The sequence below is a fragment of the Trichosurus vulpecula genome, chromosome 3 (genome assembly GCF_011100635.1).
Source record: "Trichosurus vulpecula isolate mTriVul1 chromosome 3, mTriVul1.pri, whole genome shotgun sequence".
In the NCBI taxonomy this organism is placed as follows: Eukaryota; Metazoa; Chordata; class Mammalia; order Diprotodontia; family Phalangeridae; genus Trichosurus; species Trichosurus vulpecula.
In genome coordinates this window covers 318,424,713-318,448,931 of record NC_050575.1, presented here as the reverse complement: position 1 = coordinate 318,448,931, position 24,219 = coordinate 318,424,713, and the positions used below count along the sequence as shown (strand labels likewise).

The 24,219-nt window shown below is 37.8% G+C and overlaps 1 protein-coding gene across 1 annotated transcript in view; it reads left to right on the top strand.

Annotated features, from left to right (window-relative positions):
- Positions 1-9,930: 9,930 nt before the first annotated feature.
- Positions 9,931-24,219, top strand: part of PLEK (pleckstrin) — a 38,480-nt gene continuing 24,191 nt past the window's right edge. The window contains exon 1 of the mRNA XM_036751371.1: positions 9,931-10,042. Within this exon, the coding sequence (XP_036607266.1) occupies positions 10,001-10,042 (42 nt within the window). The 5' untranslated portion in view covers positions 9,931-10,000. The remainder of the gene's footprint in view (positions 10,043-24,219) is intronic.

The window sequence follows — 24,219 nt, the reverse complement described above, 5'->3', positions numbered from 1 at the left end:
GTGAGGATAGCTAACCTTTTGTTTTCTTGCGGGGGGGAAGGCAGGGCAATTGGGGTTAAGTGACTTGCCTAAGGTCACACAGCTAGCAAGTGTATCAAGTGTCTGAGGCTAGATTTGAACTCAGGTCCTCCTGACTCCAGGGCTGATGCTCTACTCCCTGCACCACCTAGCTGCCCCGATAGCTAACCTTTCACTCCAACCTATTGGGATAGTAATACTTTAGGTCTGGAGCCACTGAAGATTAATTAAAACTTAAAGAACCAGGACATTTCTGATCCTAGTGAGCCATTATGTATTGTGTTTCCTTTAGGCACAGAAGGCAGTAAATAGAAGACTTGATCCCTGACAACAAGGAACTGAATCAAGAATGAATGATAAAAGTTGACTCGAATATATCTCAAGATCAGTGATTTCACTTGTAGCATTTGGGGTTCTTTCTCGTATGTGGACCCTCAGAAATGCTATACCAGTTTGAGGTGTGAGCTACCGCATGAGTCACCACCCACTCAAAACCACGGCTAACAAACCCCAATTTTTTTTATTATTACCGGCCAGAGAGAGGACACTTTAGTTCAAAGCAAAAACACATTTAACCAAGTAGCATAGAAAATGGAGGGTCAAGGAAAGCTCTCCCTCACATGCACGCTTGAGTATACTCTTCTATAGGAGATCATGTAACATCTGGGAAGGATGCTCATGCATGGAACACGCATAACCAGGGAACAAACATGAAAAGCTTCAATGTAAGAAACAAATGTAATCAGGGAACATATGTGAAGGAATATGTACCAGGAATCCATGGCCAGAGCTCCTCACATCTCTGATGCTTTAGAACTGCTGGTATCCTCTGGTGATGTCATTACAATGCTTTCTGGCAGGCATTGTGTCTTTGCTTTTATTGAGTTCTCTGGTCATTGAGAAACAATCTTTGCTGCCTTTTCTATGAATTTTTACTCTTGAGATCCATCTGCTGGATCTCTGTTCCCAACTACTAAGGCAAACTGATATAGAAATGGGGGCCATGAAACTGTACATGAGGATCCCTCTGTGTCAATCCTTGCATATTGATTTAGTTTTAAAATGTATTATTTATGTTTTATTGTATTTTTATTTATTTTGTTAGCTATTTCCTGATTACACTTTAATTTGGTTTGGGCTGTACTTGGAAGTGTTGCGGACTGCATGCAGCCTGTGGGCTATATATTTGACATCTCTATATTAAGGTACTCAATAAAGCCTCTCCTTCATGAGAACAGGATGAGAACTCTTAGTGCAAAGCCCCTGGGGCTGTGGACCACCATATCTAGTGGAGGGTAGCCAACAAAAATTAGCCCCCTGGGCTAAGACTAAATCTATACTTTAGACTATCCATACCTGGCGTCGATTTGAAATCTCAGATAATTATTTGATTTAGGATTAGAAAAGTCCTTATAATTCCCATTTAACCTCTGATGAGGATCCTGTTTTCCCCAAAACACTTTCAGGGGCACTGGAAAAACAAGAAGTCACAGGAGTTTTGTAGAGGCTGTCTCCCTACACATCAGTATGTATAGTCCCAACATGTATGGCAATCAATCCCTCCACATCTTAATAAATGATGCCACGAATTGTCGTGACAAAACAGAATAAAGCAAAACCGTCTCATTATCTTGTGGTCAGCCTTCTATGAATAAACCTAAGTTTATCTAGATTGCTCCTTGGACCGTTTGCTACAGAGCCATAGAGCTTGTTCTCATGTACTGATGTTCTAGTATTCCACTAATAATATCCTTTGAGAACTCGGGGTCACCTGCACACCATAATGGAGGGCTTCAAGAAAAGATGGGAGGATCTCTCTCTCGCTCACACACACACACACACACACACATACACACACACACACCTGCAAACAAGTTGAAGAAATATTGGAGTAGTTGGAGGTACAATGGTTTCATTTATCAAGGGTAAGCAGTCTATAATAGAGACAGGGCTGCACTCGAAGTCTGAGGAGACTTTCATTCAAGTCCTGCTGTAGGCACTTATTAGATCTGCAAACTTGGACTATTCTTTTAACTTCTCTGAGTCTCAGTTTCCTAATCTGCAAAATGAAGTTAATACCAATAATGTCTGCCCCACAGGACTGTAGTGAAAAAGAAATGATATAATACAGGAAAAGTGGTATATAAATTTTAGTCATTGTTATTATTTTTATTGTTAACTATTAAAGGCCTCTGTAGAAGAGTTGAACTTTCAGCAGCCCCAGAATTCAGAGAGGCAGGTGGCACAGCTTGGTAAGGAATTTAGTCAGAGGGTTGAATTTAGAACTTCCTGACTATCTGGTAGACCAGGAGCTGGAAAGTGTTCATCTTTAAGACTATCAATAGTCACTCTGTAAAAATATTTAATAAAAATGACCAACTGATTGAATGATTTATTCATTTGGTATAAATAAAAAAGAATTTGTTAAATTAAAATTAATTAAAAAGAATAAAAACATTTATTAATTGCTTATTATATGCTAGGTATTGTGTCAGGTGTGGGGAACCTGTGGCTTCAAGGCTAAATGTGGCCCTCTAGGTCCTCAAGTGCAACCCTCAAATGAATCCAAACTTAATAAAAGGCCACATGTGGCCTCAAGCCCATGGGTTCCCCACCCCTTAGCTGTGCAGGTGCAAAAACAAGCAAGTAAGTCAGACACTATCATCCAAGAGCTGACATTCTAACAAGGAAAGACAATAATGGAAAAGGAATCTAGAGGTGAAACATAGGGTGGGAGGGAAGAAGGATAAGAGCATGGCAGCAGGGCTTGGGGATGGTCAGGAAATGTACAGGAAGTTGGGAACCAGGTCAGATAAAGTGAAAGCTCCGCAGTCGGTCAGAACCCAGGGCCCTTGGGTTATGGCTGGGATATGGTGTGACAGCAGCAGTCAGTGTTTGTTTTTCCTCTTCTCCTTTTGGGTTATCTTTGTGGCATGTGGGAGGTTCAAGGGTGTCTATTTTAGTCAGAGGTCAAGGCTTCTGATGCTCCAGAGCCTCCACACTATGTACCATAATTGGTGAAAGAAAGATGTGGTCAGATCCAGCCAAGTACTATCCTACCAATCAGGATTAGACGAGCTTAGTGCTGATTTCCCATTCCTAGAAAAGGATCTCATGATCACCAGCTTGGAACACATGTAAAACACGTACTTACCTTCTAAACACTTGACTTCATTATACAATATTTGGAAACACTCCCTTTACAAAGCTTGAAATTGGTGAATTCTTGGATGAAAATTACCGTGATCGTTAAAGTGAGGAGCTTCCTTGCTTCCTTCCTGTCCACTCCCCACACAGTTTATTCTTGAGTTGGCATTCTTATAAGGTGAAAGTACTAGCATTAGTCTGTGAGAAAGCCAACTCCCCACTGGGAGAAAATCCTCTAATCATTTACTCATCATGTAATTCAGCATTTATTTGTCATGTGGGAAAATCCATATTTACTGCACAGCACTTAGGAAGCTTCCAGCTAGGTGTGACAGCTCATACCTGCTATCTCTGTTACTGGAAAAGCTGAGGCTGGTGGATTGCTTGAGTTCAGGAGCTCTGAGCTGCAGCGGAGCTAAAGCTAATCTGGTATCTGTACTGAGTCTGGTGTTGCCATGCTGAGCCTCAGGAGAGGGAGCCATTGGGCTGCCTAGGAAGGTTGAACTGGCCCAGGTCAGGAAATAGAGCAGGTCAGAGCTTCCATATTGATCAGCAAGAGAGGGAGAGAAAAGGGGTAGGAAAAGGAAGATGAAAAATGATGACAGCGATGATGATGAAATTATTTTCACTTTGCTTATTTTCAAAAGTTTATAAGTAAATTTTTTGGACCTTGGAACACTTTTCCATAGAAATAACAATAAATGTAGTGGCCAGATATCAAGGCTAGCCCAGGATAGCCTATTTTGAGCATAATGAAACTTAAAAACTGTATTTACAATAAAAAGGAAATATACAGTAGAAAGCAATATCACATACTGAGGAGAAATTAGTAAATAGCTAAGGTGAATTTAAGTCTGTTTTCAAAATAATTTGTTTCAGAAATAGGAAGAAAAATATTTTCTTTTTTATATTTCAGATTTCATAGAAATAATTATTGTATTTATTATTCAATAATATATCAACTTTATAGTACAGAAGTGGCATCCCTAGCCTTAGAAATTCTACCTACAAAATATCTCTCCTCTCTTTCCTCTCCTTTTAAGCTCTATTCCTACTGCCCCAGCAGAGGCTCTCATTACCATCCACCTAGCATATTATTGTAGTCTCCTATGAAGATTTCCTGCCTCTCCTTTCTCTCAAAACCAAACCAAACCATTATTCACACTTATCAGAGTAATCTTTCTTGTATATAGATGCAAAAATATTACACTTATTCTCAAAACTCTTCAAATAATTATAACAATAACTCTGAGATCTCAAGGCATAGAGACAGAATCTCATACACATTTGATTTAACTAGTAGACTTTTTGAAAGTATATGAGTCATTTTGTAGGACAAAAGCTATTGTAGGGGTATAGTATGTGTGCAGACTGCCTCACCATTACCCAGGTCTCAAGATTTTTTCTGGTTTTAAGATATTAAGGAAAATATATCATAGTTTCAGCCTACGTGGAGCAGTGGATAGGGTGCTAGACCCAAAATTAGGAAATCCTGAGTTCAAATTTGCCTTCAGACTCTTACTAGCTGTATGATCCTGGGCAAGTCACTTTATCTTTTAGTTTCTTCAACTCTAAAATGGGGATAGCAATAACATTTTCTTCTCAAGATTATTATGAGGATCAAATGAGCTAATATTTGTAAAGCACTTAGCTGCCTTCAGACTCTTGCAAATTATATGATCCTGGGCCAGTCACTTTGTCTCTGTCTCAAGTTTTCCTGACTTCTAGGCTAGTTCTCTGTCACACCACAATGTCTTTCAGGTGATAATGCTATCAAACCTGTAGTGGCATTTTGTATTTTTATTTGCAAAGATAACACTTTGCAGATCCTAGACTGAACAGATATTTTTGTTTTCGTCTCAGGAATTTTGAGATGGGAAGCAAGGAATGTTGTACGACTCAATACTTTATGATAATAGCTAGTATTTATATTGCACTTTAAGGTTTGCAAATCATTTTACAAATATTGTCTCATTTGATCCTCACAACAACCTTAGGAGGTAGGTGCTATTGTTCTTCCCATTTTACAGAAGAGAAAAGTGAGGCAAGCAAGGTTAAGTGACTTGCCTAGGGACACCCAGCTAGTAAATGTCACAGGTGGAATTTAAACATAGGTCTTCTTGATTCTAAGTCCAATGCTCTATTCACTGAGCCGCCTCGATGTCTCATGGGACTACTGCTTTGGACTAATAATACATGGGACTAATGCTTTTAATTTTATCGTACATTTATCTAATGTAACAACTATTTGCTTAACTATGATGTTGAGGTTTGAGTTACTGAAAAGATACGCTGGATCTGGAAGAAACAGAAGTGGCTGGTGGGGGTGGGAGATAGACAAAGCCAATGAGTGGAAAGGAATGATTAAGTCCTGGACTGAGTTCACTTTTCCCCATAACAGAGAAGGAGTAGAATGCTAGATGATTACTAATTCCTTTGTCCCATGCTAGCATGGCACTTGTGGGCATACACAAATGAACTTAATTACGAATATTATATATTCAAATGATATACTCAGTGATGAGGGCATGAAATCAAATATATAGTACAGGAAAATAATTTCCTTTTCTGTTTATTAACTCTCCCTTTTTATTTAGTCAAATAGAGCAATAATATTTATGCTTCTGGAAGGCAAAGACTATTTTTTGCTTTCTCATGGCATCCTCAGAGACTTGTACAATGTCTTGCCTTGGTGAGTGTTTAATAAATGCTTGATAAATAGATGAAAAAAATAAAAAATAATATTGTGTATATACAACTATATACTAAAGTTATAGATAGAGATATATTTACATATCTTGAATACTTGTTCTTTTATTCTCTTGTACACTCTAGTCAAACTTGTATTACCACTTATGATCAGTGTTGCCATGGGGGCATCTGATCCTTTTCAGCTCAGAGATTCTGATTCTGTGCATGAGAAAAAGCAGGTTTTGTTAGGAGGGAACCAAGAAAGATAGGGAGAATTTTCTAAAAATTTGGAAGGGACTTCCACTTTCCATAGCTTTAATGATTTAAGGCATGTGTTGTTAATTTTGTCTACTTTAATTTGTGGTTTTCCTTTTTCTTGGTACAAACTCTACACTCATCGATCATGGCTGGTCATAAGAAATGGAATAAAGATGGGAGAAACATTTTTTTCTGAAGAAAAGAATTAAAGGACCTCAAGAGAATACATACATATACGTACATATATACACAGATATATGTATATGAGAAATAGATTGCCTAAGACAAAAATGAAATTAGTCATGAGCCAAATTCTAATACTTGCAAACTTAGGAGTCTTTTAATATTCCTGACTCTCAATTTATTTTCCTGCCAAATGGGCATATTAATAAATAACTTACCCATTTCTTAGACTGGTTGTGAAGAAAGTACTTTGAAAATCTTAAATTATAATTAAAATATGAATAATGATAAAAACAATGTTGAAGAATGGAGAATCATAGCCTGTATGGCTTTCCTGGTGGGTATAAAAGTGAGATAGTAAAGGAAGCAGCATTTGCTAAGCACCTATTATGTTCTAGGCACTATGCTAAGAGCTTTACAAATATCATGTCTTTTGATTATCGAAATGGTCCTTTAAGGTAGGTGCTATATCCTTGTTTTACAGTTGAGGAAACTGAATTGGACAATTCAGTGACTTTCCCAGGAGTTACACAGCTAGTAAGTGTTTAAGGCAGAATTTGAGCTCAGGTCTTTTTTACTCCAGGCCTGGGGCACTATCCACTGAACCACTTAGCCAGTTAGCTACCAAGGTGATGGGAGACTTTGAATCAGATAGTTTTCTGTTCCTGACACTGGGTGGTGCCATTTGGTTCAGAGAAGCCTGATAGCTATCCAGAGAAATCATAGCCAATTGTATTGGACAGACAGTATCAACCAGCTCTTGATGCATGTGGAACAATCTCTGGTCTTATTTTTGCAACTTGGGAAGTACCCACACGTTAAAGGTGTGTGAAGAAAAAAAAAATTAAACCACTAAAGATTCTTCAGCTCTGTGATTACTTTATGAAAGAGGAGAAAATATTTTTTAAAAGTTTTAATTAATTATTTTTTAGTTTTCAACATTTACCTCTATAAGATTTTGAGTTCTAGATTTTCTCCCCCTCCCTCCCTACCATCCTCCCTAAGATGGTGTGCAATCTGATATAGGCTATACTTGTACAATCATATTAAACATATTTCCACATTAGTCATGTTGTAATGAAGAATTAAAACCAAAGGGAAAAATCATGAGAAAGAAGAAACAAAAAAGGGGGGAGAAATTGTATGCTTCAATCTGCATTCAGACTCCATAGTTCTTTCACTGGATGTGGAGAGAATTTTCTATCGTGAGTGTTTCAAATTGTCTTAGATCCTTGCATTGCTAAGAAGAGCTAAGTCAATCAAAAAAAAAATTTCAAAGTGTCACTGCCATTGGAAGTAGCCTTTGGCCTCATTAAGATGAACTTGGTCATGGGTTAGGCTGATCGACAGACTCTCATCCTGGTTCTCAGGATGATCAATGTCAAAGTAACTCCCAGTACAAGCCTTGGTTACTTGTTTAAACAATGATGTGGTGAAATTGCTATAAACATTTCTTAAACGTTTTTCTGTACAGGGAAGATCTCGTGTAGGAAGTGTCATTTGAACCATGCTTTAAAGGAAGCTAGGAATTCTACAAGGACAGCTAAAGAGGGGATTCATTCTGCATATGAAGCTGAGGGAGCTGCTTTTACAAAAGCAAGAAGCTATGAAAGCAAGAAGTATCATTTTGATTAATAGCTTGTACTCCAGTCTGACCAAAATGAAAAATGTGTGAAAGGGAGTAATCTGAAATAAAATCTGGTTTAGTGGAAACTAGATTAGGTGGTGGGTGGGTGGGCTAAGGTGAGGTGGGGTTGGATTTAAGATAAGGTTTTTTATTTTCTTCTAGAGGCAGGAGGAAGCTATTAAATTTTTTTTAGTAGGATGGTGGTATGATAAAGTATATGTTTTAGGAATATTAATTGGGCAGCTATATTAAGGATGGACCATAAAGGGGAGAGACTGGATGCAGGAAGACCACTTATGAGGCTATTGCAATAATCCAGGAGAAAGGTGATAAGGATCTGAATTGGAGTAGAGGCTGTGTGGAAGAAGAGAAAGGGATGGAAGTTTTGGAGGCAGAGTTGATAAGAATTGACAACTGATCATGTAAGAGAGTTGATAACAATTGAGTTGTGGATCTCCACGGGGGCAACTGGAAAGATGGTGGTACCATCAACAGAAATGGAGAAGTTTGAAGTTAAGGATGGGTTTTGTGGACTATATAATGAATTCCATTTTAGATATGCTGAATTTGAGGTTCCTTCAGGATATCCAGGCAGAGAGGTACAGCTGGCAGTTGATAATATTGGATTAGAGTTCAGAAGAGAGATCAGGGCTAAGAATATTGATTTGGGAGTCACCTGCTTATGGATGATAATTCAAACAATAGATGCTGATGAGATCACCAGTTTAGAGAAGCCTTGGGGGCACACCTACAGTGGGTGTGAAGAGAATCAAGAGGGTAGGAAGAGAATCAAGAGTGAGCAGTGTCACAGAAGCTAGAAAGGAGAGGGCATCCAACAAGAGGAGATGATTGACAGTAGCCAATCTGTTCTGCCTGGTCCCATGTATCAGCCTAAAGAGGACATTGAAAAACAGCTACGAGATGTAGTGATGACTACTTCTTGTGGCAACAGCTAAAGAGAGAGGAATTAGAATTACAGAATTTCAGAGCTGGAAGGGACCTCAGCAGCCATCTAGTCCAATTCATATCCCAAAGGAAGCCCGAAGATAACATATTGGTTAAGTCATGCTCTGCCTGCGGCCTCCAAGGAGGGACACACTACTGACTCTCAAGGCAGCCTATTCCACTTTCTCATACCTTTAATTATTAGGGAGTTTTTCCTGATATAGAGTCCTAATGTACTTCTTTTCAGTCTCCACACATTGCTCCTTGTTGTGCCCTTTGAGGCCAAATAGATTAAGTCTAATTCTTCTAGGACCTTTGAATCCCTGAAGACAGCCATTATGCTCTCACCCCCCACCCCGCTCCACCCCTTTCTTTTCTCTAGGATAAGCATACCTCATTTTTTCAACCTATCATCATGTGACATGGAATCAAGACCCTTCATCTTCCTGACTGCTCTCCTGTAGACAACCTCCAGAAATGGGAGCTCCCTGAAGAGAGCCTCTTCAATAAGATCAATCTTTGTTGGCTTTAAAGAGAACAGGGCAACAGGGAGGGAATGAAATATTCAATTCACCTCTGTGGCTGGTTCCAATAGCTGTTGATATTGTTAGTTAAGGTCATCTTTGAAACTCTAGCTAAAACAAACTTTCCAGAAAGTGGAATATTATTTTCCTCTTCAATTCACACATGTAGGAAACTTTTGTCCTTCTTGGAATTTCTATTAAAATTCTGGATTTTCCATCAATAACTTTCAAACACCAACATTTCCACGAAGAGAATCCTTCTTCTTCACATTGCCTTGCTCCTGACTTTTTTTTTTAATGCCCGCCCCACCTCTGGAAACATACCCTTCCCTTTTTTGTGACATATAGGAAAATATTTACCACAAGTTTTCTGTTAATAACACTGGAGTCCCCAAAATTTGCAAAGCAAGAGTGTGGTTCAGCACCCCGGTTCCCTATTCTCTTTTTTATCTCAGTGAAGAGAAACCGGATGTGTTCATGTGATTGACAGGCAGAGGGGAACTTGTGAAAGTGACTATGCTGTACAAAAAGAACCCCACAGTTATCTTGGGCTTCCAGATGAAGTAGAGCTGGAGAGACAACTGTCTCTGGGGAGCATCTAGCAGACATGGAACCAAAGAAAATCAGGGAAGGTTACCTTGTGAAAAAGGTAGGTGCCAGCAACTGCCTGAAAGGACGTCATGATTCCAGCAGGGGACTGGTCTCCTCCCCAAGTTATCTAGAGACCAAATGGGAGAGATGTCTGTGTTAGTTTTTATTTTTTATTGTATTTTTCATTGACTTGACCTGGGATTTCACCAATGTAAGGAATCTCTTGGCATGCAAATTTCCTCCATTGATGCAAATTAGCAACTTGTTTATAACTCATAGTCTTAGAGAGGCAATTAGGAATGATCAATTTTAAGAATGTTTAATACTAAACATTGAATAGTGGTGGGTCAGAATAAGGGAGCATCCTAGCACATAAAATGTTGAAGGCAGAGCCATTACTCACATGTAAAACGACTCAGACTTCATGTCCATTTTTTCAATTTTTAAAATAGTGTTTTATTTTTTCCCAATTACATGTATATAGACAATTTTAAACATGCATTTTAAAAAATTGAGTTTCAGATTCTCTCCCTCCTTTCCTTCCCTGAGACTTACGCAATTTGATATAGTTTATATATTCGCGATCATGCAAAACATATTTCCATATTATTTATGCTGTAAAAGAGGACACAGACCAAGAAAGAAAAAAAAATGAAGAAAGTGAAAAATGGTATGCTTCAATCTGCATTCAGATTCCATCAGTTTGCTCTTTGGAGGTGGATAGCATTTTCCATTATGAGTCCTTTGCAATTGTATTGGATCTTGCTGAGAATAGCTTATTCATTCATAGTTGATCATGGTACGGTATCTGCAGGTTCACTCTTAACATTTTTTTAAAGCTTTTTTTTTTGTAAGGGAGGAGACGTAAAATGAATAAGATAGAGAGTGAAAACAAAATGATTACTGATAAAGATAGTGATAGCCTGTTTTCTTAGTATCTTGATATTGATATATTTATATAATAATATAACTTTAAAATTCTCTTTTTTAGAAGCCTCACCTTGAATCTTGTCTCTGCTATTTAGAATTTGTGTGAACTTGGGCACATTACTTAGCATCTCTGAGCCTCATTTTTTTTCATATATAAAATGATGAGGCTGGACTAAATGATTTCTGAGGTTTCTTCTAACACTGAATATTATGATTCTATAATCTTTTGGCCAACAGTGCAAAATGAATTCATCATGTCTGTGAGGCAACAGGAGCTCCATCTTGCAGATTAAAAACCTGAGCTACCAAGAGAGTAATGACTTTCCCAAACATATGTGAAATAACTGTGATGGAACTTATAAAGACCATCTACCATTAGCCCTTCCTCCCCACCCCCCTCCAAATTCTGGTGGTGGGTTTGTCCCTAGAGTCATTCTGAAACTCTCTTACCAAAATGTGGAGTTCACTGGCAGGGCTGAGCCTAATTTGTGTTCTGTGAGCAATACCTTCATAAACAGATATGCCAATGATGTCCTTTTAAGTGAGGTCAGTGTTCCACTGTACTAAAAGGAAAGAGGAGAGTTTGTCTCATTGGGTTAGTTCATATTCTTCCAGAAGTGGTTTGCAGATAGGGGATGCCTCACTAAAACCGACTGGCTCCCTTTTGATTCATAGAATTTTAGACCTGAAAGGGACGATAGAGATCATTTAGATCAGTCTCTCCATTCTGTAGACAAGGTAGTGGAAGCCCAGAAAAGTGAAGTGACTGAGCCAAAGTCATACAGTAAATTAATAGCAGAACTGAACAAGAGCCCAGGTCTCCTGGCTTTATCGTCAGTTTTGCCATAGCAGCATAAGCCCTTTAAACACATTTTAACTTAGCTCATAGGGTGGTGCTATCTTAGGTCCTACCTAGTTAGAATTTAGAAACTCTGAATGAAGATGAATGAGTGGTACAATTGTGCATGCAGGATATATCTTAGCACATTTCTAAAGAAAGCTAAATGCCAACCTGCCTTTCCAAAAGGCAGTAAGCCTCTCTTGCAAATGGCAGTAATGGATGTATGTCTTACCTTTTTATTCTTGTGTACCTAGGCCAAGGGGCAATGACAGTTAGTGGACTGAGAACTAGACTTTGAGTTGTTGTTGAGTCATTTCAGTTATGTCCAACTGTCTTCAACTCTCCACGACCCTGGTAAAGATACTGGAGCGGTTTACCATTTCCTTCTCCAGCTAATTTTATGGATGAGGAAACTGAGGCAAAAAGGGTTGAGTGACTTGTCCAGGGTCACACAGCTAGTAAGTATCTGAGGTTGTTTTTGAACTTAGTTTCTCCTGACTCCAGGGCCAGCACTCTACCCACTGTACCACCTAGCTGCTTGAGACCTTCATTTGAGACCTGGGTACAAATCCCATCTCTGGCACTCACTAGTTATATAATCCTGGACAATCTGTGTGCCTCAGGCAACTCCCTAGGATGTAGTACTAAGTTAGAGTTGGTAGAGGGCAGAGTTCCCCACGCTGATGAAATCATGGTGGCTTCCATTTTCATGTAAACAGGCCACATAGGCTTGGGAACTGCCTTTTTATTTTTTAAAAAAGCTTTTCGTTAAGGCGAACTAAAAAGAATCAGTAATTATGAAATTGCCATTAGAGAAAAAATATTGGGCCATTAACTTTAAAAAATAAGTTAATCAGGGCAGCTACGTGGCGCAGTGAGTAGAGCACCGCTCCTGAAGTCAGGAGGACCTGAGTTCAAATGCGGCCTCAGACACTTGACACATGTACTAACTGTGTGACCATGGGCAAGTCACTTAACCCCAATTTCCCTGCCCCCTCCAAATAAGTTAATTTATAAATAAAAACATATACTATGTATGAAAATGGAAGAACATATTCCTTTTGTCATACTACTAAGGAATAGAGGTTATAGAACTGGTCATTTAGATAATGAACTTGAGTGAAAAAAAAAATCAAACCAATACAAATAAACCTTTCATTGGGGCCCATAAAACCCAATCTTTGAAAAGTACCTAAGAGTAATAAACAGTGGAACCTATCTCATGAGATTTAGAGATGGAAATTATCTTAGAGATTATTTCATCTAGTCCTCTCATTTTATTTTCGTTATATTTAGGTTCATTCTCAAGGTCATTCAGGTAGAAAATAATAGATGTTCTGACACTAAATTAATATTAGCACAATTTATATCTTCCCACAGTTTAGATTCATGTATACTTCCTTTGTTACTAATGTAAGAGTTCCCGCAATTTTTATTTTGCGTTTCCTGCAATCTGTACTCATTTCTTAGAAATCCTTAGTGAGAATCTTCAGAGTTTAATACAAGATTAATCCTGAAGAGAAACAAAGCTTCCAATTTAGGTGAATAAACCTTCTCCTTCTCTTCCTCTTCCTCTTCTTCTTCTTCGTTACAAGTCATTGCTTCTCTGCTACAATCTCTAATGCAGAGGTTCTCACCTTCAGTGTTTGTGAGTTATTAGCACTGTCTCTTGATAAGGTTAATGGTCAGGAACTCTAACATCCTGCTTTTGAGAATATTCTATCATTTGTCCAATATCTCTAAGCAGCGGTGTGTTGTAGTAGATAGAGCTCTTGTCTTGGAGTTAGTAAGACCTGGGTTCATGACCCAGGGCAAATTACAACCACTCTGATCTTTAATCTGCTCATCTGTAAAATAAAGTTGGACTAGATGGCCTTTAAGGTCTTAGAATTCATGCAACTGCTATGATGTGTATTAATTTCATGGGATAACAAAATATAGAAAGTATGCTAGAGATAATCAGTGAAATCCTTTCATTTTACAGTTGAGGATAATGAGACACAGAAATATGAGGTGACTTCCCCAAAGTGACACAGCCAATTAGTGGCAAAGCCAGAACAAGAAATGCATACAATACCCAGACTTTCCATTGTATCTTACATATTTCATTTAGATTATAACTCACTCTTCCTATAGTTGTATTTTTTATGTGATAAATTTCAATGAAAACATTTATAATATCAAAGATAGAGCTCAGACTTTATCTAGACACACATTTCAAAACACTAAGTATTTTTTCTAAAGGTGTAAATGGTTAGTGAATTCCAGTCCCAAACTTGGCATGTGAAAGGAGAAGTGTTAGAAAGAGGAAGTTAGAGGAAGCTCTTTATTTTGTGGGAGGTATCTGTAAAGAGTTTTAAAACTAATACCTAAAACTCACAAAATTTCATCTCTTTTGAGGGGCTGTTTGCTATAGCCATCTGCTGAAATCTACATTCACTCTCTGATTCACTTGTTCACTCATTTTTTCATTCATTCATCAGTTCATTTGTTCATTATCCAGCAGCCATTCATTAAGTGCTTTAACTTTGGGTGACAAAACTAGACATAAGCAGAAGGTCAATGGAGATATGGCCAGGAAAGAGACATTTAGATAAAATACACAGTGGTTATAGAAAGCTGATAACTCCAAATTACGAGTTTTTCCCCCAAAAACTACGTATGCAGAAATGAACAATACTAAATGAAGCATACCTGCCTTTTTTTTTTTGGAGGGGTGATGGTGGAGACTTTTGTTTCTAATGCTCGTTTGTTATTTCTTTTTGTACTTTAGAGGCAAGTTCCTGGATTAGGAAGGGGCGAAATGAAGTGTATGTGGGGCAGGAGGAAAAAGCTGCAGACTGGGAGACTAGTTGATAGTTTCAGTTGTCTCTCCACTAATTCTTGGCTACTCAAGAAAATAGTTCCAACTGCTTGAAAATACAATTAGTCTCATGATAATGTGCTCTCTTCCTTTGGGAAACTAAGCCTGACTCGGTACCTAAGACTCATGTACTTGCAATGGGTGTACAATTGTACACGATCTGGCCTGAAATAGCAGGAAAATCCCCCCCCCCCGCCCTGCCCCACCCCAGCTTCCACATAAATTGCTTCAGATGACTCAGAGATGAGAATTTGGTCCAGTCATACATCAGTCTGGAGATAGAGTTCTAAGGAAAAGAGATCTTATTGGATCATATAATGCTGAGGAGAAACAGTGGGATGTTGCAAATAGTGAGCTGGCCTCAAAATCAGGAATTAATTAATCTATTAAGCATTTATTAAGTACCTATTATGTGCCAGGTTCTGGAGATACAAGAACAAAAGTTAAATAATCCCTGCCCTGGAGAAACTTATGTACATTCTAATGAAGACAATAAAATGTGCATATACATATACAAACATATATGTAGGAGCTCAAGAGATTCCTTCATGAAGCTGATACGTATATATTTATATCAATATGTATATATACATACATATGCATATGTGTGTGTGTGTCTATCTATCTGGCAACTCTCTGAGCCTGTAAGATGCAAAATCTCTGCCAGTGTGCGTTGGTAGAGGGTGTTTGCTTAATGAAAGTTCTCTGTACCAGTGAGATCACAGGTCCTCCCTCACCTTATCTCCTACCCACAAAGGAAAAAGAAGGTGAGGAGGCAATTCTTAAGTAAGATTATTTTAGCACCCAAACTACTGGGAGAATTTGTAGCAGTAGATATAGAATTTCAGATTTGGAAGGGACTTTTGAGGCCATATAGCACAATCCATTCCTGAAAAAGAATTCTATCTACAACTAGGCTTTGATCAAAGACCTTCTTGAAGGGAGATCCCATTTCCTTTCAAGGTGGCCCATTTCAGTATTAGCCAGCTCTGACTGTTTTTCCTTACTATCATTGCTATTCCTTTCTATTTCCTTACGAGGCTCAGTGTACCTCTTTGAAACTTTCATTGATTGCATCTAGTTCTAGTCATAAGCAGAAGTTGAATCACTCTTCCATATAACAGTCCAATAAATACTTTACTATGGCCCTCTCCCTCAAGAATTCTCTTCTCCAGACTATAAACCTGCTTTCAACTGGTCCTCCCATGGTCTGATCTTAGAGCCCTTTATTACTGTGCTATTTACCTTCCCCTGCATTGGGAGTTTTTAACTTAGGGTCCATGAGTTTGTTTAAAAATATTTTTTGTGTAGCTATATTTCAATGATATTAGTTTCCTTTGTAATCTTATGTACTTTCTTAAATGCACTTAAAAATGTCATTCTGAGAAAGAGCCCACAGGCATCATCAGGGATCCATGACACTAAATCTAAGAACTTCTTTGGTCTTCTATATGCTCTTCCTTATCAATTTCCTTCCTAAAATATGGCATCCAGAACTAAACATGATAAACTAGGTGTGGTCTGACTAGGGCAGAATACAAGAGGGCTCTTACTTTTCTCATTTTGGACGTGAGTGCAGGCTAAAATTGCATTATCATTTTTGCTTGCTTTATCACACAGTTGACTGATATTAAGATCGTCGTCTACTAAAACCCATAGATCTTTTTTCCCACAGCTTTCTAGCCGTACTTCCCCCATCTGGCCTTTCAAATCTATTTATGAGCCCTTAAATACTTGTTGATGATGATAAAGATATGTATGTAAATATGTGTTTTTATAATAGGAACCTAGAAAGATTGCATTATCTAAGAACCTATTTATTATAGGCAAATCTCAATTTATCCTGGTAGCTGGAAGGAATTAATATTGCTTCTACAGGCCCTAAGTTAGGGGAGCTACTTAACTCTTGGACAAATCAGACTCCTGTAGTATAATGGAAAAAATACAGAACTGGGAATCAGGAAACATACCGGGTAGTACCTGCTCAGCCGAAAACTAGTTATATGACCTTTGGCAAGTCACCTAGGTCTCATAAGGTTCTCTCATCTGTAAAATGATAGGGTTGGATTAGGTGTTCTCTAAAATTCTCTAATTTCAATAGAAATCCATCTAAACAAATTACCTTCTCTCACCAATCAACTAATCAATCAACAGGCATGTATTAGGGACCTATTATGTGTAGGTATTTTGCTAGCCATTGGGGATACAGACAAAAATGAAATGGTCCCTGCTTTCAACCAGAATATACAGTTATCCCTTCTGCGTTGTGACTTTCCCCATCACAGTTTCGATATATTGCTGGTCAGCAAAAGAAATTAAATGAGAATTTTTCTGGGCAGAGGTTTATAGAATCTACAGACAACACGTGAAGGCCAGCTGATGACACCAAAAAAGTTTAGAAACTCAGAACTGCATAAAAGATATGTATAGTGTTGTATAATATCAACATATTTTATCTCTTAATACCATAATAATTCAGACTTCTTCTCTGGCACAAAGGGTGGACCAAAAAGTTCTACACATATTTTCCAGATCATGGGGGCACCATGCCCTAAACCCCATGATGTGGAAGGGATAATTGTATTTGATGGGTGGAGCATGAACACATATATGTATGAAATAGATACAAAATAGGTATAAGGAGATTGGGGGGATGGGAAGATTAGGAAGGGATTTATGTTGAAGGTGATGCATGCTTATCATGGAAAGAAATTAGGAATTCTAAGTGGAGAAGGTAAGAAAGGAGTATATTCCAGATGCTGGGGGCAGCCAGTGCAAATGAAGAGATATAGGAAGTGAGGTGATACGTATGAGGAACAATTAAAAGGTCAGCTTGACTGAACTATAGCTGTTTGGAGAGAAGGAAAATATAAGACCAGAAAAATGAAATGGATCCAATTGTGAAGGGCTTTGAATGGCAAACAGGTAAAATATATCCTTCTACAGATATTGAGGAAACACTGGAGTTGGGCTTAAGGGAATAAGGGAGATGGTTAGACCTGAGCTTCAGGAAAATCACTTTGGCAGCCACGTGGAAGATGGACTAGAGTGATGATGTGGGAAGATCACTTAGGCAACTATTGCAACAGTCTGGTGGAAAGGTAATGAAAGTTTGAATTATGCTGGTGGTTGTGAGTGGAGAGAAAAGAGGGGTAACATATAGAAGTGTTTGACAATTCTTATAAATGCTAACTATTATTCTAGAAATGACAAGATTTGGCAGCTGATTGGGTGTGTGGGGTGAGTAATAGTGAGGAGCTGACTGTTACACCCAAGTTGCAAATGTTGATTACTGAAAGCATGGTGATCTACACACTATATAACCTGACTCCAAACTCATAATTTAGCTCCACCTCCCACCTCCCATCCCCCCATCCCAAAAAGATACAACCGTTCGACTATTCAACAAAACAGCATAAGTGAATGATGGCAAATGAACGTGCATGTGAGGACTTTAGTAGTTTACCATTTGTTAAAAGAAGGGCAAGGAGTGTGTTTTAGCTGCTTATCTATCATATTTGACCTCAGCTTTGTGGCCCTTTTAAAGTTGCCTGCATTTATGTGGTTGTAATTATTTTGTATATTGTTCTTTGTGCTCTGCTGTCTTCACCCTTCTTTTATGACATCATACAATACTCATTCCTTATGACATAAAGGCATTTAGTTGAGATCATTTTACGAGTGGAGTCCAAGGCAAGGTAGCAAAGTTGATTAGCTTCAGAGTCAGAAGGAGCTGACTGCCCATGAACAAGTCCCTTACCCTCTCAGTGTCCTAGGCAACTCTAAGATTACACATTGCAATTCCCTATCTCAGAAGGGAGTTTCCATAACAGGAAGTTACCACACTTACAAAGTCACAGGCCTGGGGGAAAAAATTATGTGGGCAGCATGTGCCTAGTTCATGATCTGATCACCATTTCTGTACACAAATACTATATATCACATATTTTTATCTCAGTTTCCTCATCTGTAAAATCAAAAGATAGGGTCAGATGATCTTTCATGACCCTTCCTGTTCTAATAATTGTTCAAATTTCAATTTAACACACATTTATTAAGGTCAGGGTAGAGAAGTGTGCAGAGCACATTGTCAGGCACTGAGGGAGATAGAATTTTGAGATTTAGAAAAGATCCCTGCCCTCACTAAACTTGTAATCTATCAAGGAGATATGACATATAGATAAACCACTCTAATATAAAATAACACATGATAGTTGTTTGAGAAGGGTGTAAAATAGGGCAGCTAGGTGGTGCAGTGAGTAGAGCACTGGCCCTGAAGTCAGGAGGATGTGAGTTCAAATCCGGCCTCAGACCCTTGACACATTTACTAGCTGTGTGACCTTGGGCAAGTCACTTAACCTCAATTGCCCTGCCTTCACCCCTCCAAAAATTAAAAAAAAGAAGGGTGTAAAATGTTATAATAGTTTTGTATACATATATTTGTATATACATACACAATTGCTAATTAGCTAACATGAACACAGTGGATAGAGTATTGGGATTGAAATCAGGAAAATTCATGTTCATGAGTTCAAATCCTCATACACTTACTAGTTGTATGACCCTGGGCAAGTCATTTAACCCTGTTTGCCTCAGTTTCTTCATCTGTAAAATGAGCTGGAGAAGGAAATGACAAACCATTCCAGTATCTCTGCCAAGAAAACCTAAAATGGGGTCACAGAGAGTTGGATGCAATTAAAGTGACATAATTCTTAATAATAAACAATATAATTGAGGGAGGAGAAAGATAGTTTCTAACTGGGGGATGAAGATGAAGGAAGGTCTCCTGGAAGAAATATCATTTGAATTGGGATTAATTTAAGCATATTAATTTTTTAATATATAGACAACCCCCCTTCTTTTTCAAATCTTAATAAGATGAACATGGTGGAGATTCACCAGGACATTGTTCTGTTTCCCTTCGTATAGTGAAATATTCATGTTTCTTGATGTTTGCCAAGTTCATAAATGGATATACAGGAATTCATCAGGTGGGAAGGGGATAGAGAGGAGGCCATTCATTCAATTTGATATTAAATGAGGCTATCTGGCTATCATGCCAAGAGAGAAAAGCAAACATTTATTGACTTTTTTTGGTAGTAATTAGAAGCAATCCAAAGTGTTGGACCAGGGATGTCATTGTTGTAAAAAATATATGTCATGTTTGCATAAACAACCACGCTATTGTGCAAGTGGCAGCTTTATATAGGAACCCTCTGCTATTCTCAGATAAGTAACAGAATCTGCTAGGAACTCAATGTTACCTGAATTGTATGGCTTCCATGACAGAAGAGTATAATGAGTTAGTTAATATGCAAAGAATGTGAGTTCCTTTTTCTTTTCCCTGCTCAAAGTCCTCCCTAAAATATAAATGAGAAAGAGGAACTTTCTTGCTTCTAAAAAAGCCAGCCATCTCATTGCTGAGGGAACAAAAAGCATTTAATAAAAAGTCCTTTCTAGGTTGTTGGTTTCAATCACAGTGGTCCCCAAACTCATACTGAGGTAAAATAGGATGATTAATGAGATCATAATTCATTTTGCTGTGATTGGCACATTGACCTATGTCCCATTACATTCAGATCCATGAGAGAAGGGTGATGAGAAAAGGAATTTGAGCCATCCTTAGCAGGTGCAGAACCTGGGGAAATTATATTCTATATCTTATTCCCTGAATTTTAGCTCAGTTAAAATAAAGGACAATTGAACAAGTCATCAATGAACTCCCTAAGAAAAAATCTCCAGGGCCAGATGGGTTTAAAAGTGAATTCTGTCAAATATTTAAAGAACAATTAATTCCAATACTATATAAATTATTTGGGAAAACAGGCAAAGAAGGAGTCCTACCAAATTCTTTTTATGATAACAAACATGGTGCTGATACCTAAACCGGGAAGAGCCAAAACAGAGAAAGAAAATTAGAGACCAATTTCCCTTTTGAATATAGATGCAAAAATTTTAAATAAAATATTAGCAAAGAGATCATAGCAACTTATCTCATGGATAATACACTATGACCAGGTAGGAGTTATATCAGGAATGCAAGGTTGGTTCAAAATTAGGAAAGCTATCAGCATAATTGACCACATCAACAACAAAACCTACAGAAATCATATGATTATCTCAATAGATGCAGAAAAAGCATTTGACAAAATACAATACCTCTTCCTATTAAAAACAATAGAGAGCATAGGAATAACGGAATCTTCCTTAAAATGATAGGTAGTATCTATCAAAAACCATCAGCAAGCATTATATATAATGGGGATAAGCTAGAAGCATTTCCAATAACATCGGGGTGAAATAAGGATGTCCATTATCACCACTGTTACTCAATATTGTACTAGAAATTTTAGCTTTAGCAGTAAGAGAAGAAAAAGAAATTAAAGGAATTAGAATAGGCAAAGAAGAAACAAATCTATCACTCTTTGCACCTGATATGATGGTATACTTAGAGAATCAAGTAAAAAATTACTTGAAATAATAAACAAATTTAGCAAAGTTGCAGGATATAAAATAAACCCCCATAAATTATCGGCATTTCTATATATTATGAACAAAGACCAACAGCAAGAGATAGAAAGAGTAATTCCATTTAAAGTTATTGTAGATATTATAAAATATTTGGGAATCTACCTGCCAAAACAAACCCAAGACCTCTATTAACACAATTACAAAACACTTTTCACACAAATAAAGTCAGATCTAAATAATTGGAAAAATATCAGTTGCTCATGGGTAGGCTGAGCTAATATAATAAAAATGACAATTCTACCTAAATTAATTTACTTATTCAGTGCCAATTACCAATTACAAAAAATTATTTTATAGAGCTAGAAAAAACAATAACAAAGTTAACCTGGAAGAACAAAAGGTCCAGAATATCAAGGGAACTAATGAGAAGAAATGCAAGGGAATGTGGCCTAGCTCTACCAGATCTTAAATTGTATTATAAAGCAGCAATCATTGAAACTACTTGATACTGACTAAGAAATAGAGTGGTGGATCAGTAGAATAGGTTAGGAACACAAGGCACAATAGTCAATGACTATAGTAATATACAATTTGATAAATCCAAAGACTCCAGCTTATGGGGTAAGAACTCACTTTTAACAAAAACTGCTGGGGAAACCGGAAAATAGTACAGCAGAAACTAGGCATAGACCACCATTTTACACCCTATAACCAGATAAAGTCAAAACAGGTACATGATTTAGATATAAAGGCTGATACTGTAAACCAGGGCTGTCCAACCTTAGGTTTTTATTGAAACAATCAACAATATATTTTGATTTGCCATTTTAGTGAGAGCTCTGCGGTAGCTTGGCTTTGTTTACTAAAGCATTTATGTATATTTCTATGCTTGTAGGTGGGCTGCATAAATCACACTGCGGGCATTTTGGACAGCCCTGCTGTAAACAAACTAACAGAGCAAGGAATAGTTTACCTGTCAGATCTATGGAGATGAGAAGAATTTATGACCAAACAAGAGATAGAGAGCATTATGAAATGCAAATTTGCACAAACAAAGGCAATGCAATTAACATTAGAAGGGATGCTGAAAGCTGGCAAACAATTTTTACAGCCAGTGGCTCTGATAAAGACCTCATTTCTAAAATATATAGAGAATGGAGTCAAATTTATAAGAGTACAAGTCATTCCCCAGTTGAGAAATGATCGAAGGATATGAACAGGAAGTTTTCAGAGGAAGAAATTAAAGCTGTCTGTAGTCATATGAAAAAATGCTCTAAATCACTATTAATTAGAGAAATGCAAATCAAAACATCGCTGAGGTACCACATCACACCTATCAGATTGGCTAATGTGACAAAACAGGAAAATGACATATGTTGGAGTAGATGTGGGAAAATTAGGACACTAATTTAATTGTTGGTGGAGCTGTGAACTAATCCAGCTGTTTGGAGAACAATTTGGAACTATGCCCAAAGGCTATAAAATTGTGCATACCCTTTGACCAGCAATACCACTTCTAGGGTTGTACCCCAAAGAGATCATAAAAATGGGAAAAGGACCCACATGTACAAAAATATTTATAGTAGCTCTTTTTGTGGTGGCAAAGAATTGGAAATTGAGGGGATGTCCAGCAATTGGGGAATGGCTGAACAAGTTGTGGTATGTGAATGTAATGGAATACTATTGTGCTATTAGAAATGATGAGCAGGCAGACTTCATAAAAACCTGGAAACACTTATATGAACTGATGCTGAGTGAAATGAGCAGAACCAGGAGAACGTGGTACACAATAACAGCCACATTGTGCAATGACTGAGTTTGATAGATTTAGTTCTTCTCAGCAATGCAAGGATCTAAGACAATTCCAAAAGACTCACAATGGAAAATGCTATCCACATCCAGACAAAGAACTTTTGGAGTCTGAATGCAGATGGAAGCATACTATTTGCTCTCCTTTTCTTTTGTTGTTTTGTTTTGTTTCTTCTTTCTTGTGGTTCCTCCCATTGGTTCTAGTTTTTCTTTATATCATGACTAATGAAAAACATGTTTAACATGAACATATAAGTAAGGCCTATATCAGATTGTACGCTGTCTTGGGGAGGGGGGAGGGAAGGGAGAAGGAGAAAATTTAAAACTCGAAATCTTATGGAAGTGAATGTTGAAAACTAAAAAAGCAACAAATTATTTGTAAAGAGAAATAAAATGAAGGCCAGCCTTGAAAGGGAATGTGGGTTGAGTGGGGATAGAAGGCACAAGCAGCCAAACTTCATTGCTTTGCTTTGGTAGTAGGGGACAGATGGAAAGAGACAGAAGGGGATTTTTATGGGTTGATTATGTAAGAGTTTCAGGGTTGGTCTTGTTTTTAAAAGCAGCAAACAGAGTGATTAGGCAGCTAGGTGGCACAGTGGGTAGAGTGCTAAGCTTGGAGTCAGGTAAGACTAGTTTTCCCGATTTTAAATCTGGCCTCAGACACTTACTTGCTGTGATCCTAAGCAAGACACTTAACCCTGTTTGCCTTAGTTTCTTCATCTATAAAATGAGCTGGAGAAGGAAATGAGCTGGAGAAGTATCTCTGCCAAGAAAACCCCAAATGGGATCATGAAGAGTCAGCGACAAAGAGTCAGACACATCTGAACAACGACAACAACTGAGTCATCTTTTTTGTCTCAAAAGCTGCCTCCTTGAGGCACTTCATAGTAGGCCAGTTAAAATAGAGACCAAAGGTGCCACTTTTAAGTACAGGACCACTATGTACCCTAGGGATGCTCTGCCCACAAAGTTTGTGAAGCAGATTTCTTAGGTGATTTTTGAGTTAAAATGCTATTATCCTTACCATTACATTTTGTCATAGCTTGTATTTGCTCATAATAATAATCATCGGCATTTATATAGCCTTTTATGGTTTGCAAAGCATCTGATGTACATTATTTCATTTAAGTCTTAAAACAACCCTATGAGGTAGGTATTATTCCCATTTTACATTTTGGGAAACTGAGAGCCAGGGAAGTTAAATAACTTCACCATGGTCTCCTCTCCATTCCTTCTTACCTTAACACCATCATGGGGTGGTATGGGAAGGCTTGCTAGAAGAAGTAGATTTGAGTTGTGTTTAAAAGGATGAAGCGTATCC